We start from the raw sequence: 16,351 nt of genomic DNA on the forward strand, positions 1-16,351 counted from the left end.
ATGACTATTTTGTATTTTTTCTTTAACTACAGAGTCGCAGCTACCTAGGGAGGATACATTGCAGGCTTTCATTCCTTTGATAATTTCCCGTTTTTTTTAAAGATTCTATTTATTTATTTGACAGAGAGAGACCGTGAGAGAGGGAAACACAAGCGAGGGTGGGGGGTAGAAGAGAGAGAAGCAGGCTTCCCACTGAACAGGGAGTCTCATGTGGGGCTCAATCCCAGGACCCCGGGATCATGACCTGAGCTGACAGTAGACACTTAATGACTGAGCCACTGAGGCATCTCAGTTTCCTGTTTTCTAATGCCCCAAAAGTTATTCTGTGGAGTTGATATTCTAATATTTTATCTTTCTTTGGTTAATATATTTAAACTGTATTTGTTTTACACCTAGTGCTTGAAGATAAACACCTCAGATTAAACCTGAGGAAAAATGTATATTTGTATGTAACATATATCAATTACATATATATTTCTAGTATTCTTATTCATCATGAATATATAGAATAAGACTCTTCAAAATGCCACTGTTGGCAAGTCCTCAGGAAACGATTTTTCTGTGCATATTTAATTCACTCATGTATAAGAAAGCTCAGTGGTTTGAATAAAAGCTTAGGTCACATTTCTTTGTCACAGTGATTTTGAGCTGCTAGTGATTTTTCTTTTTTTCCCAACCCATGGATGAGACGAGAGGAAGAATTAACTGGAGAGAAGAGACTCTCTCCAAGAAGATAAAGAAATAGTATTACTGGAAATTTCTTTCCCATCTGCTTGAGTGAGACTTTCTGGTAAAAATAAGATCTTATAGTATCAAAGTATCTTGGAATAGAAGAGTTTATAGGAGTTCTTTTTATTCTACTTTGGAACTCACTGAATGGAATATTTTAAACATGCTTTATGCTTCCTTCAAATTTATTCTGTCACAGGTATTCATTACATTATTAGCATATGAATATATAAATAGAATACAATTTCATTCCCCATAACCAATATGCTAATATATTCATACACCCAAACATGCATATGTCTTATATAAACACATATAGAAATGCTAAGAGATAAAAGCATGCTGCTACAAATTCTTCTCAGAACAAAGTTAGTTATAAATAAAACAAAAGTTAAATATCATCCAGTTATGCACACTCAAAAAGAGTAGGTAGGTAGATCTACATGAATGGTTATCTGGCTTGATGTTTAGGTATATATTAAGTGGGTGGGAGAGGGGGCCTGGTCAGTAAAGTAACTGCATAGTATTAATAAGAAGGAGAATACATATTAACTAAAAATTGTAATAGCTTTATGATAATTTTTTATGATAATTTTTAATGATACTTTTTGACTGGTATACAAATGACATAGAGTCATTTATTTATAAAAAGTTGGTATTTCTTTCTAGTTTGACTTTATTTGGTTTTGTTCTCATAGATGTTTTCTCCCAGATGTCAGATTCCAATGGCTTAATGATATTTAGCAAGTTTGACCAGTTTCTGAAGGAAGTTCTGAAGCTCCCAACAGCTGTCTTTGAAGGGCCATCTTTTGGTTACACAGAGCACTCAGTCCGCACCTGTTTTCCACAGCAGGTAAGGACAGTTTTGTAAAATCTAGGACTAGAAGAGCACTCATTCTTCCCTCCACCTTGTATCAGATTTCACCAGATTTGTCCTAGTCTAGAGACATAAAGTCTTGAGCAGGGGAGAAAAAAGACCTTTAAGTGGGAGGGGCATGAAAAAGAGGGCCTATGAAAACTTCTTCTGCGAATTCTGGTTTGGGGGAGAAGGGAGTCTTTCCTGAAAAATGATAACCTATGAAATATTTTAAATTATTACAATTTTAAAGAAAAGTGTTTAAGATGAAGTGTTTATATTATTGCTACTGGACATACATTACTCTCCTGAATGAGTTCTTTAAGCTGTGAAATACAGGAATTTTGGCATAAAACTCTATACAATACTGGACCGTTTTTTCCTGAGCACTGAAGACAAGGAATGCTACACAGCTCCCAGCTGCCAGCTCAGAATCCCTCAAGGGCACACTGTCGTTTTTATATGAAGGAAAGATAGATTGGGTTTCCTCTTTATTTGTGTGTCCTTGTGCAGTCCTGCCCTTGAGGTTGTATGTGTGAATTCCTGAGATCTTAACTGTGCCTCAAATGACTCCGAGCAGAGTGGATGTTGACTCTGGCTTCATCTATTCCAGTAGACATGCGATAAAAGGAACTTCATGTTAAACTTAGACATTATGAAAAGTGGGGAATTAAGAAAAAGTCTGTTAAAACTAATAAGTAAAAGACTAATGGAAGTAGGATATTGACACAGTCTGAAAGTATCTCCCTATAAGATGTTCATTAATTATAAAAGAGAAATATAGTAACCTTAGAAAGTTACTATGTTGTAATAGAGAAGCCTGTCAGATCCACATTAACCTAGTGATCAAAGTCCCTGTCACCAGTAAAGGAAACAGACTGATATCCCTGCCCCCCGATTGGATGCACTGAGAAGTACCCAGTGTCACTGCTGTGGGCCAGAAAAGCACAAGCCAAGTCTCATCTTCCTTTTCTTGTTTTTCCCAATTTTTTATGTTTAATTTTATTTTTTACAGTTTTATTGAGATGTAATTGATATATAACATTGTAAAAGTTTAAGGTGTGCAATGTAATGATTTGTTATTTGTATGTATTACAAAACAGTTATCCACAACAAATTTAATGAACATCTGTCCTGAGTCTCAATTTGAGGAAACATCTGACAAACCCAAATGAAGGGATTTCTACAAAATAACTGACCTGCACACTTAAAAAATGTCAATGTCATGAAAGACAAAAAAAAAAAAAAAAAAAAGGAACCATTCTATGTCACAGGAGTGTAAGGAGAGAAAATGTCAATGCAGTTTATGATCCAGAATTTTCATTTTGTCATAAAGGACATTATTGGGACATTTGAAAAAAATCTGAATAAATTTTTAGTATTTTGTCATTAAATGTTAATTTACTGATTTTGATATTTATATTAAATTATGTAAGAGAATATCCTTGTTTTTAAAAAATGTGATCTGAGGTATTTAAGGGCAAAGGGACATCCCTTCTGCGGTGTTAACATTTGAGGAATCTGGGTAAGCGGGAGTTTTTTGGATAATCTTCCCATCTTTCTGCAGGTCTAAATTTATTTAAAAATAAGAAGTTAACATATAAAAAGAACAAATCTAAAGGTTTGAGAACTGAAAGCACATTGTAAACTAGATCCTCCTGACTGTGATACTTTGATTCACAAGAGCCAAAACCAAACACACACATACTTTTTTTTACATTTGAAGTTAAGGATTCTTAACTGAAAGTCTGAATTCAGACTTTCAAACAGTATTTTATAGCTTGTTTAGCTGTAGCACCAAAAGTGGTACTCATAATACTAGTGAGTTATTTTTACCACGTTCTGAGGAGATATTCTTTCCAAATTTGTATGCACTTGGGCTGATTGTTTTTGTGGAAATTTGTCACCATACGTTATTTTTCCCTTTTTGTAAATGACAGTATCAACTTTTAGCATATTAAAAATAGCTGTGTGCCTCAATTTATTCTAATATAGTTAGCACTCCCCCTCCCCCACACTGATATGCGTTAAAAATTTTTTAAAAAATTATTATATTTATTAACATATAATGTGTTATTTGCCCCAGGGGTACAGGTCTGCTTATCATCAGGCTGACACACTTCACAGCACTCACCATAGCCCAGACCCTCCCCAGTGTCCATGACCCAACCACCCTATCCCTGCCCCCTCACCTCCCAGCAACCCACAGTTTGTTTTGTGAGATTAAGAGTCTCTTTCCATTCATTAGTCTCTGTCCATTCATTGAGGTATGAAAATGCCTGGAAGCAAGGTGAGTGAGGGTGGGTATGATAAAGAAACAGCAACCGGTTTTCATTTGGCATCGTCTCACTGCTGCTGCGTTTGTAGTGCCCTGATGTCAAATGGTTGCCCCGCAATACTCTGGGGTAATCTTGTACATGAGGTACGTGTGGCTTTTCGCACAAGATGCTTCCTGAAGGTTAGGCTAAACTTGATCAAGTTCCGGAATGCTACTACTGAATGTCGGAATAGGGAAGGCAATTTATACAAAGATGTGTCCATGAGGAAGGAGCTGTGACTAGTGGGTGACAGTCATGTGGGGTGCCAACCCAAAGTCACCTTAGCTCTATTTGCAATGTGGGAGCTATGAGGAGACCTCAGTATTGGAACAGAAGTTTGAAATGTTGAAGAATACAAGAATTTCCAACTGTTAATCCTAAGAATGCTTTCTAGAATACTCCAGATTTCCTTATGCCTTTATTGTGAAGCCTTTGAACTCAAGAGCTGACTCTTGCCTCTTTCTTTTTTTTTTTTTTTTTTTAAGATTTTATTTACTTATTTGACAGATAGAGATCACAAGTAGGCAGAGAGGTAGACGAGAGAGAGGGGGAAGCAGGCTCCCCACTGAGCAGAGAGCCTGATGTGGGGCTTGATCCCAGGACCCTGAGATCATAACCTGAGTTGAAGGCAGATGCTTAACCCACTGAGCCACCCATGCGCCCTTGACTCTTGCTTCTTATTTGCTTCAGATTCTTAGGAAAAAACTCAGTCTTTGTGTTTTTTTCAAGATTTCATTTATTCATTTGAGAGAGGGCATGAGTTGGGTGGTGGGGCAGAGGGAGAGGCAGTGGGAGAGGGAGAGGGAGACTTCCCGCTGAGCAGGGAGCCTGATGTGGGGCTCAATCCCAGGACCCTGAGATCATGACCTGAGCTCAAGGCAGACGCTTCCCCTACTGAGCCACCCAGGTGCCCCCCATTCTGTGTTTTGTTATGTGCCAAATTTGGAAAAGTCAGAGAAGCTTATTTTAGTCTAGAGGGAACTTAAGTCTTCCTTGGTTTGGAGAGATGACCAAAAAAAAAAAAAAAAAAGCCTTAGAAGAAAAAGTACTTACTGCTGGAATGACCAAAAAAAAAAAAAGGGAGAGACTTTGAACAAAGTTCCATGCAGCAAGAGTTAAATCCAATGATTTTTGGGTTTCTTTTTGAAATGGTCTTTTCCCATTGGTTTGTTTTACTATGTATGTACTTTTTAAATGCAGAGGAACTCTCACACCCTCCAGCGGAGAGAGAACAGTGTCAGTGGGAGGTGGAAATTGCACTGTTGGTTCACAGGCAGTTCCCTAGCATTTTGACGTTCTGGGCTGAGCAAAGAAGTGATCAAAATTAAAGAGAATGTAGGACTCTTTTAAGAAAGAAGGCATACCTTGCAGGCATACCTTTCTTTAGTGAAAGAAGTGGCTGGTTTGGAGGGTTCATGAGCTGCTTCCTTTTCTGCAGTGTTATGGGGTGAAACTGTGGGTTCAGAGCTAGAGAGGTGAAGACATCTTCTCCTGTCTCACACACCTGTGCTGCAAAAATTGACTGTCAGGGAGCTATCCCCTAGATCCAGTATTTAGTTTAGTTTTTTTTTTTTTTTTTAAGATTTTATTTATTTGACACAGAAAGAGGAAGCGCAAGCAGAGGGAGGAGCAAGGAGGTGGAGAAGCAGGCTCCCTGCTGAGCAAGGAGCCCCATGTGGGGCTTGATGTGGGGCTTGTGATGCAACTAATCTGTCTTGAAAGTTGTATGCCCTTATCATGAGGAAGGAAAAAAGTATTTCAGGATTTAAGACTGAAAGGTATCATCTGATAGTGACTTTTGTTAATGCCTGTGAAGATTTAATTGTGCTGGTAGTAGTGTTAGTCCTCTGTTCACAAGGGTGCCTGTGTTTAGGTTTGTGCCAACCCTGTTTTTCTCATGTACCTTATTATTTTTAAATCCACGGTTTTGCAGTATGTGTTTTGCAGTATGTGCAGTTTTTCAGTAATGTATGCATTGCATTACAGGAGAAATACTCGAATTTTTTTTTAATGATATGAAGAAAATTACATATTTGTTTATTTTAATATAGCCTTAATTCATTTTTAGAAAACAGTTTTGCAAACTAACCTATAATAAGAGATGTTGGATTACATACTTTTAAAAACACAACAAAGTTAAAAGCATTTATAAGTTAATTCAGCAGAACACATCAACTAGAACTCTCATACAAACCACTTTAGAAGAGGCTCTGGTGTTGGTTTCCTACAGTCCTCAACAGATACCTACTCATGATCTGGCAATTCTACTCTTAAGTTTTTCCCACATGAAAAACAAAACTTATGTGACAAAAAGATTTACAAGGATGCTTTTATCAGCCTCAGAAGCATCTGAGATGTCCATAATAAACCACTGAAGTAAAGTTAATTCAAGAAATAATGTGTTCAGGGGCGCTGGGTGGCTCAGTCGTTAGGCGTCTGCCTTCAGCTCAGGTCATAATCCCAGTGTCCTGGGATCGAACCCCGCATCAGGGTTCCTGCTGGGCAGGGAGCCTGCTTCTCGCCTTCCCACTCCCCCTGCTTGTGTTCTGTCTCTCACTGTGTCTCTCTCCCTGTCAAATAAATAAATAAAATGTTAAAAAAGAAAAAGAAATAATATGTCTGGGATTTGCTTCAAATTAATCCAGGTTGAAGGAAAGGTGAAAGTATGAATTAAAATTAGTCATAAGGGGTACCTGGGTGGCTCAGTGGGTTAAGTGTCTGCCTTTGGCTCAGGTCATGATCCCAGGATCCTGGGATTGAGTCTCACATCAGGCTTCTTGCTTAGCAGGGAGCTGCTTCCCTTTCCCTCTGCCTGCCACTCCCCCTTATTCTCTTTGACAAATAAATAAAATCTTAAAAAAAATTAGTCATATGTTGAGAATTGTTGAAGCTGGGTGATAAGCATATTATACTATTCTTTCTACTTTAGTAAATTTAAAAGATTTAATAGAAAAATTAATTCTAGTTGTAAATTTGTGATCGTGATCATTGTCTGAATAAAGCACAGTATTAACATAGTACCTCAAGTCTAATATTTTGGTGGGTAGACCAAATATATTGATTCTTCAGTGGTTATTTATTTATTGTTAAATATTTTATTTATTTATTTGAGATAGAGAGCTCATGAGGTTGGGGGAGAAGCAGGGGGGGAGGGAGAGGGAGAGAATCTCAAGCAGACTCTGCTGTGAGAGTGGGGCCCGATGGAGGGCTTGATCCCATGACCCTGAGATCATGACGTGACCCGAAACTGAGTGGGTGCCTAACGGACTGAGCTCTTGATTCTTCTGTGGTTATAAACTAAAACTGACTTTAGAGACTTAAAGTTATTAAAAACAAGCAGCAAATAGCAATATTTAAAATTTCTCCCCAGTTTTTCTAAACTTCAGAGTTTAGGGATAAATTTTGTTTCTCCTTAAAAAGATGATGGCTATAAAAAAAAAGATGATTGCTATTTGTTGTATTATGTATTTTGTAGGTTTGTATTGACTTTAGTTTGAAGTGTTCAGTCTGTCTTGAGAGGATTTTATTTATTTATTTATTTATTTTTAAAGATTTTTTTTTTTAAGATTTTATTTATTTATTTGACAGACAGAGATCACAAGTAGGCAGAGAGGCAGGCACAGAGAGAGAGAGAGAGGAGGAAGCAGGCTCCCTGCAGAGCAGAGAGCCCAATGTGGGGCTCGATCCCAGGACCCTGGGATCATGACCTGAGCTGAAGGCAGAGGCTTCAACCCACTGAGCCACCCAGGCGCCCCAAAGATTTTTTTAAAAATTTATTTATCAGAGAGGGGGGGGGAGAGAGCGAGCACAGGCAGACAGAATGGCAGGCAGAGGCAGAGGGAGAAGCAGGCTCCCTGCTGAGCAAGGAGCCCGATGTGGGACTCGATCCCAGGACGCTGGGATCATGACCTGAGCTGAAGGCAGCTGCTTAACCAACCGAGCCACCCAGGCATCCCAAGGATTTTATTTATTTTTAAATTGTTTTTTAAATGTGTGATTTTTTTAAAAAGGTGGGTTGGGACAGAGGGAGAGGGAGAGAGAGATCTTAAGCAAGCTCCATACCCAGCATGGAATCCGCCGTAGGGCTTGATCTCACTGACCCTGAGATCGTGACCTAAGTAAAATCAAGAGTCAGAGGCTTAACTGACTGAGCCACCCAGGCACCCCTCACCCTGTGGAGGATTTTATTTTATTCTTTTATTTATTATTTTAAAAAAGATTTTATTTATTTATTTGACAGATTACAAGTAGGCAGAGAGGCAGGCAGAGAGAGAGGGGGAAGCAGGCTCCCTGCTGAGCAGAGAGCCTGATGCAGGGCTTGATCCCAGGATCCTGAGATCATGACTTGAGCCGAAGGCAGAGGCTCAACCCACTGAGCCATCCAGGTGCCTCCCTGCAGAGCATTTTAAATTTGATGTCTGTCTTTATGGAAGACTGAATAAGTACAGTAGGGGAAAGAGGGAGATGATGAAGTAGAGACAATTTTTCACTCAGTGTTGCAGTGCTCTCCTTGATTCAGAGGGAGGTGGGAAAGGGTAGTGACGTGATTACATTCTTGCCGGTGGATTTTTCAGAATAGCAACAGTATTTCTCATGCCTGGAGATGTCTTCTGACTCTTTGACTAGCATTATCATCTTCTGCTATACGCCAAAATGACTTTAATTCCCACTCTATCGTTGAAGTGAGACACTTTCTGGATGTTCTGACCTTGTTTTCCTGGACATTGAATAGTTTAGGAAGAATTGCCTGACACATGTATATGTGTATTTCATAGGAATTCTAATTAGGCAGGTTTTACTGTCTCCGTCAGCAGGCCCTCATTACCATGATGATCTAGTTGGGTTATTACCACGTTGCATTGATTTGAAGAGCTTCTTTCACACCTTATCATCCCTGATATAGAGATACTTCATGTGGCCAAGGGGATCTTACAGTTGCAGTTGACCGGCAGTGGTTATGCTGGGTTGTCTTTTCATGCACGTGTGTGAACTTGACCTTCTCTTTCTTCAACAGAGGCCCTCGTATTTCATATCCCAGCTAAAATAGCCCTTCTTCTTTGATGCTCTGAATCTTCTTCTGCATTCCCATGGCATGTCATATCTAGCTCACTTATGCCCTGAGGCGATGCTCCTTGATCTTCGGCTTTATATCCCCGTGACTAACAATGTCTGGAAAATGATCGATGCTTACTAGAAATTTGTTGGTTTAAATGATTTAAATTAAATGTTGGCATGAGAAAGTGTCTTTGACTTGAATTCTGATTCAAAGCTTAAACCTCATGGATGTACCTGCAACCTTGTTGTTTTCATTGACATTTTTATTCCATGATTTTCTCAAATGAAACAGTCCTTGCAATGAGGAAAATCAAGTATTTCAGGAGTTCTGGAGTTCCCCCATGTTTTAGCTACATTATATAAAAATATTTCTAATAAATAATAGGATAGCAACATTATATTGTTGTGTCTCTACAGAGTTCTTTAATTTTGGAAGTAAATTTGTGATATGGACAAACTCCGTGTCTCATAGTAATCAAAAGGTTAACCCATAGCACTGGTCCTATAACCAGTTAATGTATGTTTGTCCTGGTCGGATGAGATATTTATTTATTTATTTATTTGAGAAGCGAGACAATGAAAGAGAGCATTAGAGAGGAGAAGCAACTCCCTGTGCAGCTGGGAGCCCGATGCGGGACTTGATCCTAGTACTCCAGGATCATGACCTAAGCCGAAGGCAGTTTCTCAACCAAACTGAGCCAACCAGGTGCCCCGGGACAGGGTATATCTAACTCTGCACAGTAGTTTGTATAAAAATATTTTTCATCAGGAAGATTTAAAAAATGTTTTCAAGTTTATTAGCTATGTGTCATACGTGGTTTACTTGATTATCAAGTAAGTTAAGGCAATGGATAATACTTAACCTGTCGTCCATAAGGAAATGAGAGTTTTTTTTAAAGATTTTATTTATTTATTTGACAGAGAAAGCGAGAGATCACAAGTTAGCAGAGAGGCAGGCAGAGAGAGGGGGAAGCAGGCTCCCTGCTGAGCAGAGAGAGCCCAATCCTAGGACCTTGGACCCTGAGATGATCTCAGCCCTGAGCCACCCAGGCACCCTGAAATGAGAGGTTTTAATGCACCTATGATGATTCAATGCTAACCTAATTGTTTTCTCATGTTACTTTAGTGATACTGGATTTCTCATTTTTAAGAGATGGTCCCTGTCTCCCTTTAAAACAGGGAAAATGTAGTCATGGGGGGAGGGGGGGAGGTGAGAATGGCTCTGGGGTAGGTAGTAAGTGTCAGTATTGGGGCTTAGAATAACAAAGGGCTGGGAAATAGGTGACAAAAAGAAATGCTTACTTCCAAGAGAAGAGATGAGTACACATAAGGATAAAAACAGCCTCAGTGTTTTATAGAGGAAGGCAGAGATAAATCACAGTGTGTCTGCCCAGTGGACCAGGCTGCTGTTAAAATGATTAGAAATGAAGACCTTTGTAGCAAAACAATATTTAATAAAAAGCTAAGTGAAGAAACATATATTTTTGCCTGCCTTATGTATGTAATTACATAGAAGCATATATACATTTGGATAGAAATATAGCAAGACGAGAATTGTGGGAATGTGCATTTTTTTGCAATTTTATTACAAATATTGTGCTGCAAAAATAAGGAGAAATTCCTAGAATGTGTTCAACTCAAGAAGAAAAACCAAAATGAAACAAAAAAGGAGGAAAAGAGAGTCAACCTTTCTTCCATGCAGTTATTTACCGAATCATGGACTTTTTGAGCTGGGAATTCTATTTCAGCTATTCTCAAACTTTTTGGTCTTAGAGCCTCTTTGCAATAAAAATTATTGAGGACCCTAGAGAGCTTTTGCTTATGTGGGTTATACCTATTGGTATTTCCATACTAGAAATTAAATTTGAGAAATTAAAGATATATATTGTCATTTAAAAATAATGATAGGATGCTTGGGGGCTCAGTTGGTTGGGCATCCAACTCTTGACCTCAGCTCAGGTCTCGATCTTAGGGTTGTGAGTTTAAGCCCTGTGTTGGACTCCACGCTGTGTGGAGCCTACGTGGAAAAAAAAAAATGATAAACTCATTACATGTTAAATAATATATTTTTATGGAAAGTCACTATATATTCCAAAACAAAAATATTTAGCAAGTGTGCCATGGTTTTACATTTTTGCAAATTGCTTTAATATTTGGCTCCATTGAAGACAGCTGGGTTCTCCTACCTGCCTTTCCATTGATTCCATTGTGATATGTTGTTTTGGTTAAAGTATAGAAAGAAATCTGGCCTTACAAAGGGAGGAATGCTTTAGTAGTTTTTTCGGATGATTGTGGAAATGCCATCTTGCTTCTGACGCACCCCACTGTATGAGAGATTAAGAATGAAAAGGACAAATAATGTCTGAGAATTTTTATGAAAACTGTTCTCGCCTCATGGACTCCTTGAAAATATTTTAGGGATCCACAGGGCAGCTTTTGACGACCCCTTGAGAACCACTGCTCTACCCTTTCAGAGGTAAGAAAACTGAAACCAGAATGTCAAATGATTTCCCCCAAATTACATGGTTTATGGAAGACAGAGTTGTGGGACACAGTTCTTCTTGTTTCATTCCTCATGCTTTTGAAGGGCTTCCAATTACAAAATGACCTTGGGACAACTTCTGTAAACTGACCCTGAGTGTTTTTATCAAGGGCTTCTGACATATCAGATGTAATTGTTCCTTTTGATCTTGAAGATTAAAAAAGAAAGTATAATTTAGGCGAATCAAAGCTTTTTAAGAAGAAAAGTTGCATGAGGATTGCAGGTAGACTTGTAGAAATGCAATTTTTAGTATTAGATATAAAATATATAGAAATATTAATTTAAACATACATTTAGTTTTGGTTCCTATCTCTTGCAAGCTAAAAGACTTCATAGCATCTTCTTTCTCAGTAATTCTATGTAGACACTTTTTGTTTTGCTTTGTTGCAGTTGTCTGCATCGCCATAATTAGAGGCATTTTCCATATCTGTCCCTCCATTTAAATGTTCGGTGACTTTCTGGTTTTATTTTAAATGTTGTTCACCTGTTCCTCTGAGGTTCCACTGAGGTCTCAGAAACATCAGTGACTTGGATACCAGAGATGGAAAATACTCCGGAAAACTTTATTTAGCCTTCTTGAGTAGGTATTTTTCAAACCTCACTGCCAGAGCATGGCTTTCTGTAAAGGGCCTACGGATGGTAACTTCCTACTGTTATCACCCTCAGTCAGCCCTCGTGCTTGCCCCTTCCCTCCCCCTGTTCAGCGTTGGGCTCCAATCTCTGTCCTCGATCAGAGGCTTTCCTTCATATTTCTTCATCTCTTTCAAGGTTTTATTGCAAAAGCCTCTTTCTTGCTCTGCTGTCTACTTTATCTTCCCTTTTCTGTTCCCTATTTACCAATTTCTTTTTTTTTTTTTTAAAGATTTTCATTAATAAGAATGATCTCCTTAAATACAGTGGAGTCAAAAGTCATATAGTTGCCAGAAAGATACACAAAAGTCAGTCTGTAGTCCGTTTGTATGATGGGAACCATCGTTGGAGAAGTAGCAGGATGGCAGATGCTGGGGGCAGCCACTCTCCTGACTTATCACCAAAGTGCCTTCCCTCTTTGCTCTGTTCATGGTGAATAGATTCGTGGTAAAAATCACTTATCTTGTCATATGCTGGTGAAATCTTTCAGTCAGCTCTAACCAATTTTATCTTTTCTCCCCCACCCCATATAAAGTAGTTTAAAGTTTTATGGGGAAGCACCTCATTTTGTATATCCTGTTATCACCTCAAGAGAAGTGGTGGAACCGAGAACATACTTTTTGGGAGAGACTAAAATGAAATTCTGGGTGCCTTTTGGTATCCACTTGCCCCTAGTCCTCAGTCCCTCCCCCCTGCCTTGGAATGGTGGGACCAGGACTTGGAAAAGTCCTACGCACTTATTGGTCCTGCATTTCCTACTCTCCCATGACTTCCCTTTTGTCTCTGCCCTTCTTTTGGAATCAAGTTTGAAGTGGGGGCCGAGGTGGCCAAGGTGCAATGACAGAACTCTCACATGTAGTTGTAAAGTGCTCCCTTTCCCTCCTTTTTCCTTTCCTTTCGGAGCTGCAAAGGTGTTTTGTGAGTTAGAGGAAATAAAAAGAAAATCCATCAGTTTGAAAATTCTTGAGAATCTCTTCTATCTACATCACATGACTATTTTTTCTAGACTGTTTTCGGATTTTTAATGTCCCTTGGGATGTAATTATGTCGGTGTTTCACAAACAGTGGAAGCTTTGTAGATATTTGTTTAAAAGAGAAATAAAGACAGAACAGTCTAGCTGGGGAGCTGGTATAATGGGGTAGTGCTGGACGTTGGGTGTTCAGACTCTATTTTCATCCTTGTAATTGTCTTTGTGACTGGATCAAATTATTTCACTACTCTGCACTTTAGTTTTCTTTCTGCAAATGAGAAAGTTGTTAAGTGATGTTTAACAGTGTTTGCTCCCCACGTTAGTATTTTTTCAGTGATTACTTATCAAGTGCCTGTCGTGTGCCTGACACTGTTACGAAATGCTGGAAACACAGTAAACAACAAATGGAGTAGTTCCTGCTCTTGGCTGATGTTTTATAATGGGGTGTGGGATGTCTGTCTCCCCATCGGTAACAGAAATAGTAATTTGAAGGACAGCTGAGTTCCAGTCCTTGCTTTGTGTCTGATTTAGGTAGGACCTTCCAGGTTATTTATTGCCCCCCTCCAAGATTTATTTATTTATTTGAGAGAGAAAGAGAAACAGAATACAAGCAGGAAAGGGGCAGAGGGAGAGGCGGAGAGAGAATCCCAAGCAGACTCCCCGCTGAGTGCGGAGCTTAATGTGAAACTCAGTTCCACAGCCCCGAGATCATGACCTGAACTGAAATGAGGAGTCAGACGTTCAACCAGCTGAGCCACTCAGGTGCACCAGGACCTTCAGAAGTCATTTAAAATGCTCTTTTCCTTTATTTTCTCATCTGTGATGGGGACAGTGATACCTAAACTATTTACCTTAAACAGTGGTTTTAAGACTCAAAATAATGGGGGCGCCTGGGTGGCTCAGTGGGTTAAGCCTCTGCCTTCAGCTCAGGTCATGATCTCAGGGTCCTGGGATCGAGCCCTGCCTGGGGCTCTCTGCTCAGCGGGGAGCCTGCTTCCCCCCCCTCTCTCTGCCTACTTGTGATCTCTCTCTGTGTCAAATAAATAAATAAATAAATAAATAAAAGACTCAAAATAATGTATGCAGAAGTGCATTTGAATACAATAGTAACGTATAGTGTGTTTCAGTTTTATCGTAATGAAAAATACTACTGTATTTTCCTGTAGAATTTCACATGGAATTCTTTTTTTTTTTTTTTTTTTTTAAGATTTTATTCATCCATCAGAGGGGGGTGGGAGAGAGCGAGCACAGGCAGACAGAATGGCAGGCAGAGGCAGAGGGAGAAGCAGGCTCCCCGCCGAGCAAGGAGCCCGATGTGGGACTCGATCCCAGGACGCTGGGATCATGACCCGAGCCGAAGGCAGCTGCTTAACCAACTGAGCCACCCAGGCGTCCCTCACATGGAATTCTTTATAACTTGGTTGAGTGAATTCTAGGTTAACTTAATTTTGGAATTCAGAGATACTTGAAGAATATGAGGTATGTTTGTTTTTCTTCTCTTCACAGAAGAAGATAATGCTAAATATGTTTTTAGACACAATGATGGCCGATCCTCCTCCCCAGTGCCTTGTCTGGCTACCTCTCATGCACAGGCTCGCCCATGTTGAGAATGGTAAGCAGAACTTGGATCATTCAGTCTCTTGTGCTATGGGAAATACAGGAACTGATGGTATTTGTAATGTCCTTAGCTATTACCATTGAAAATTAAAATTGATATTTGCTGTCACTGTGTCCTTTGGATTTGTGATTTTTTCTTTTAAAAGAGGGATTTTTAAAAAACTATATTTATTTATTTGAGACAGAGAGCATGAGCGAGAGAGAGCAAGAGAGCTCAAGCAGTGGGGGAAGGGGAGAGGGTGAAGGAGAAACAGATTCCCCGCTGAGCAGGGAGCCTGATGTGGGACTCAATCCCAGGACCCTGATATCATGACCTGAGCCAAAAGGCAGAGGATTAACCTGCTGATCCACCCAGGTGCCCTTCGAAGGAGGAATATTTATTTCTCAAGGAAAAGTAGGGGAAGGGGGTTTATTACTTAGGATATCAAGAAATAGTAATATTAGGTCATAAAACTTTGTGGTTCAAATTCTGGGTTTTTCCCCACTAAGCATCACTTGAACCCATCTGATTTAGACCTGACTTCCCCTTTTACCTTTAATTTATACTGTTATAAAAAAAATTAGATGTATGCAGTATCAAGCACTAACACTAATGATTTTGGAACAGTTTAAAGGAAAATAACTGTGATAGAATTTGGTACTTCACACATCTTCAGTTTCTGCCTTTACTATTTTATCTTGAATTACTCTTGGTACCTTTTTGAGGAATTTGACTTAAATGTTTGTCTTGGTTAGAATTGAAATGGTACTTTTTTCTTCTGTTGTTATCAGTTTATCTCCTTGTTTAGGTTGTGTGAGTTTGTTAAAGGAAGGGCTATAGTTTCTTTCTTTCCTTTTTTTTCTTTTAAGATTTTATTTATTTATTTGACAGAGATCACAAGTATGGGGAGAGGCAGGCAGAGAGAGAGGAGGAAGCAGGCTCCCTGCTGAGCAGAGAGCCCAATGTGGGGCTCGATCCCAGGACCCTGGGATCATGACCTGAGCCAAAGGCAAAGGCTTTAACCCACTGAGCCACCCAGGCACCCCAGGGCTTATGTAACCTCCCTCCCTCCTCTCAAGGCTCTTGCCTGTTTCTTATTCTGCCAAAAAGAACCAGTAAATCTGAGAAGCATGAAAAGGTAGAGCTCCCTTTTTCCCTTTGTAAGGATGAAATGCACATCCATACTCTGTCTTCTCCCTCTCTCATCTGTACCTTTTGTTTTTAAACCTCTCAGCCTTTTGCGCCACTGTGGCTTTAGTTCACAGGAACCTTAGATTCAGGATTACTTTCTTAAAGGTGTAGAATCTCTTGACTAAAACAGCTAAAAAAATTTTTTTTAAAGATTTTATTTATTTATTTGACAGAGAGAGAGAGAGAGACAGTGAGAAAGGGAACACAAGCAGGGGGAGTGGGAGAGAGAGAAGCAGGCTTCCCTCTGAGCAGGGAGCGTGATGTGGGGCTCGATCCCAGGGCCCTGGGGTTATGACGGGGCTGAAAGCAGACACTTAACAACTAAGCCACCCAGGTGCCCCTAGATTGTATAGTTTTAATTTGGAGCACAGATTTCTTTTTAAAGATTTTATTTATTTATTAGAGAGAGAGTGAGTGAAAGAGAGAGCCCATGAGCAGGGGCAGCGAGAGAGGGAGAGGCAG

General features: G+C 39.5%; 1 protein-coding gene across 14 annotated transcripts in view; it reads left to right on the forward strand.

The window, feature by feature from the left end:
• DTNB (dystrobrevin beta) overlaps window positions 1-16,351 on the forward strand; it is a 236,291-nt gene that overhangs the window by 68,777 nt on the left and 151,163 nt on the right. For all 14 annotated transcript variants that reach the window (XR_009344378.1, XM_059132459.1, XM_059132466.1 and 11 more), the window contains 2 exons: window positions 1,428-1,582; window positions 14,608-14,713. Coding sequence is in view for 13 of the 14 variants with exons in the window: in XM_059132459.1 (XP_058988442.1) it covers window positions 1,428-1,582; window positions 14,608-14,713 (261 nt within the window). In the remaining variant the exon portion in view is untranslated. The remainder of the gene's footprint in view (window positions 1-1,427; window positions 1,583-14,607; window positions 14,714-16,351) is intronic.

This window comes from Mustela lutreola, chromosome 9 (assembly GCF_030435805.1).
Source record: "Mustela lutreola isolate mMusLut2 chromosome 9, mMusLut2.pri, whole genome shotgun sequence".
Lineage (NCBI taxonomy): Eukaryota > Metazoa > Chordata > Mammalia > Carnivora > Mustelidae > Mustela > Mustela lutreola.